This window comes from Terrapene carolina, unplaced genomic scaffold (assembly GCF_002925995.2).
Source record: "Terrapene carolina triunguis isolate 2854851 unplaced genomic scaffold, T_m_triunguis-2.0 Scaffold51748, whole genome shotgun sequence".
Lineage (NCBI taxonomy): Eukaryota > Metazoa > Chordata > Testudines > Emydidae > Terrapene > Terrapene triunguis.
In genome coordinates, this window is record NW_020716099.1 from 1 (window position 1) to 3,060 (window position 3,060).

The 3,060-nt window shown below is 62.0% G+C and overlaps 1 protein-coding gene across 1 annotated transcript; it reads right to left on the bottom strand.

The window, feature by feature from the left end:
• Nucleotides 1–246: 246 nt before the first annotated feature.
• On the bottom strand, nucleotides 247–3,045 carry LOC113405961 (cullin-7-like; the record flags this gene model as incomplete). The annotated part of the gene is made up of 4 exons (XM_026647294.2): nucleotides 2,945–3,045; nucleotides 2,265–2,492; nucleotides 524–614; nucleotides 247–436 (listed from the first exon to the last, which is right to left on the bottom strand). Coding segments are annotated over exons 1-4 (536 nt in total), but the record flags the coding sequence as incomplete, so codon positions are not given.
• Nucleotides 3,046–3,060: the final 15 nt, after the last annotated feature.

Here is a 3,060-nt window from a genome sequence, read left to right on the forward strand (position 1 = left end):
GCACCCCCATCCCCGGGACACCCTGGGCAGCCAGCCACCTCCCCACCCATCTGATCCCTCCCCCATCCCCGGGACACCCTGGGCAGCCAGCCACCTCTCCGCCCACCTGCTCCCACCCGCCATCCTACCCCTTGCCCAATGCTTACCTCACTCCAAAGCCCCCCCCCACCTGATCCCTCCCGCAGTCCCGGGACATGCTCTTTGCCGCCCGGCACACACAGCCATACCCCCCCCGGGGGCCAGTACCCACAGCTCCCGCCCCACCTGACCACCACGCCGCGGTGCATGTAGATGTTGATGTAGTGCGAGCCGGTGCTGCCGTTGGACTCCCAGTAGGTCTTGGGGTTCCTGTCCGTCAGCTTGTTGGCTCGGTGGGAGTTCGAGGAAACCTCCAGCTTCTCCCAGCACTTGTCCTCCTTCACTTCCACGCTGGAGCCTGCAGGGAGAGGGGACAGCGCTGAAGGGAGCTGGGCGGGGGCACAGCTGGGGCAGGGGGGCCCCGGGCGACACCCCCAGCACTGACCCTGGCAGAGGTTGCGCAGGAAGACGTCGAAGAAGGGGATGTTGATGGGCTGGTGACTCCGTCTATGCTCCTCAATCTGACCCAGCACCATCTGGAAGAGAAGCGGGTGCAAAGAGTCAATGGGGGGGGACCTGGCAGCCCCCTCCTCCCCATTGCCCGATCGCTGGACCCTGGGCAGCAACCAGCCCCCGAGGAACGCAGCAGCACAGGTGGGGAGGAGGGAACTGAGTGAACTGGGTCCAGAGAGAGCCTCTGCCCCATGGCCACTCCCCCCACTTCACACACCACCACCCCCTCCCTGCCCACACCCTTCCAGAGACTACCAACCCCTCTCCCCACCTGCAGACCACTCCCTGGTCACCCCTTCCAGAGACCACCAACCTCTGTGACACCCTGTACCCCATGTTCACCACTTGTATATGGTTATATTTTGTACAAAGTACGCCCTGTGAAGTATTTGAAAATTCATAAACTGCTGAATATCATTGTCCTGTTAAGATATGTGTAACAACACTGTGTGTAAAGCTATGAGATTTTACTGCATGATTGTTACTGAAACAAGGTGCCGTTTTGGGTAATGCCCACAAACTAATTGTTCAGAGACAAAGCGCCCTAGCACGCCAGCAAAGTACCAAAGAGCCGTTAAGTACTAAATCAGACATTCACCAGCTGGCGGGGAGGGGAGGGAAACAAGGAAGTTACAATTCATCAGGAGGGCAGTTTGGAGCTCAGGTACGCAACAGCACTGCCCGACCCCATGACCCAGCACGGATTTTTCCAGCACAAAGGGCAGGAGTATAAGAAAGGGGGAAATGTCCCTCGCCCCCCTCTCCTCTGTCCATCTCTCTGCTCATGACAACGATGACGCACAAGGAGCTGAACAAAGGGGGGAGTGGTCCCAGGCTGGGAAAAGACCCAGCCTGTGAAATGTGTTGCAGTTGCTGGGGAGAAAAACTCCTCCTTTTGCTTTTAAACCTACTAGTCCTGGTAAAGTTTAGGAATTTGCTTGTGTTTCTCTCCTTTTATTCCTTTTGTGACCAGTTCTGACTGTTCTGCCTTCCCACCTGTGTCACTTAAAATCCACCCTTCTCTGGTTAATAGACTTGTCTCATGGCTCTACCTAAACCCCTGTGTTTGACTGGCGTGTTTGGGAAACCTCAGCTTGAGACACCAAAGGCTGGTGCATGATCTCCAGAGCTGGAATGCCGAGCGAGGAGCTTACGCTGCCCGGGAGGGTTCAGCGCAGTGCAAGAGGCAAGGCTGGGGCGGGGGCTCTGCGGGTGTCGCCCTGTATGTAATTCATGGACGGCTGGGCACAGCAGCACGTACTCAGCTGGGAGCGACTGCGCGCTGGGGGCTGGGAGTGAGCAGAGCCTGCACCGGTGGCTGTTCCCAGCAAAGCTGTGTAAAAGGCGTCCCAGGCGGGAGAGCTAAGGGGACCCAGCAGTCCAGGCTGCACCCCGGGGAAAGTCACGCCCTCCCTCACACCAGGCCACCCCCTGCAGAGACCACCAGCCCCTCCTCACAGACAAACAACCTCCGCTCCCTTGAGAGGCAGCCTGGGGCCCCCGGCTGCTCTCGACCCGGATCAGCGCCCCGGCAGGCAGAGGTTCCACCCACCCATCGGGCAGGCCGCCCCAGGCGGGGGGGGGGGGGGGGAGGTGTCCCCCATGGCAGAGCCCCTGTTCACCTGGGCGGGGTCAGGACGCACACCCCACACCGAGCACGTGCCCCGGCTCACCTGGATGCAGCCGGCCAGGATGCTGGTCGTCAGCTTCTGATAGAGGCTGGCGTATTTCTCACAGTCGGTCACCAGGTCCCGCAGCTCCGACCCCAGCAGCAGGTTGGAGTTGTGCTTGTCCAGGGCTTTGGACAGGGCCTCCTTGGTGCCCAGGCGGCACATCACCACGGCGCAGTCCTTGTTGGTGGTGGCCAGGCGGTGGAGGAAGCGAACGAACTCCTGCACCACCTGCAGAGGGAGCAGTGCGGCCTGGGGGTTGGGGCACCGGCCTGGGAGCCAGTAGACCTGCTTCTAGTCCCACCTCTGCCAGGGGGCTGGGGCGAGTCCCTGCTCTCCCTGGGCCAGTCGCCATCCACCCCCCGCCCACCTGGTCTATGGGGAGCGCAGCTCCCTGGGGCAGGGCGGCTCCCAGCTCCTGCGGGGCCCGGGCTGGAGTCTGACAGAACAGAGACAGGCCTCAGCCCTGGCCGGGGGGCGCTGAATAAACGGGTGATGCCGGGGGCCACAGGCCCAGCTTCCCCGGGACAGGCCTGGCGCAGATCAGGGCTGTTACGAGCCAATTCACCAGCAATTCCTGCCGCGAGCCCGTAACTGGGGCTGAGCGAGGAGTCCCTCCCTGCCCCCGCGTCCTGCTCCCGGACTCCCCCCCACCCCCGACAGGGCCCCCCCGGCCCCCTCACCTCCCGCTCGGTGCTGGGGGCGCTCATGGAGGACAGACAGGGCTCGATGCTCTCGTGCCAGGGCAGCGCCTCCTCCTGGTAACTGTCCAGGAGCTTGTTCAAAATCCTGCACAAGA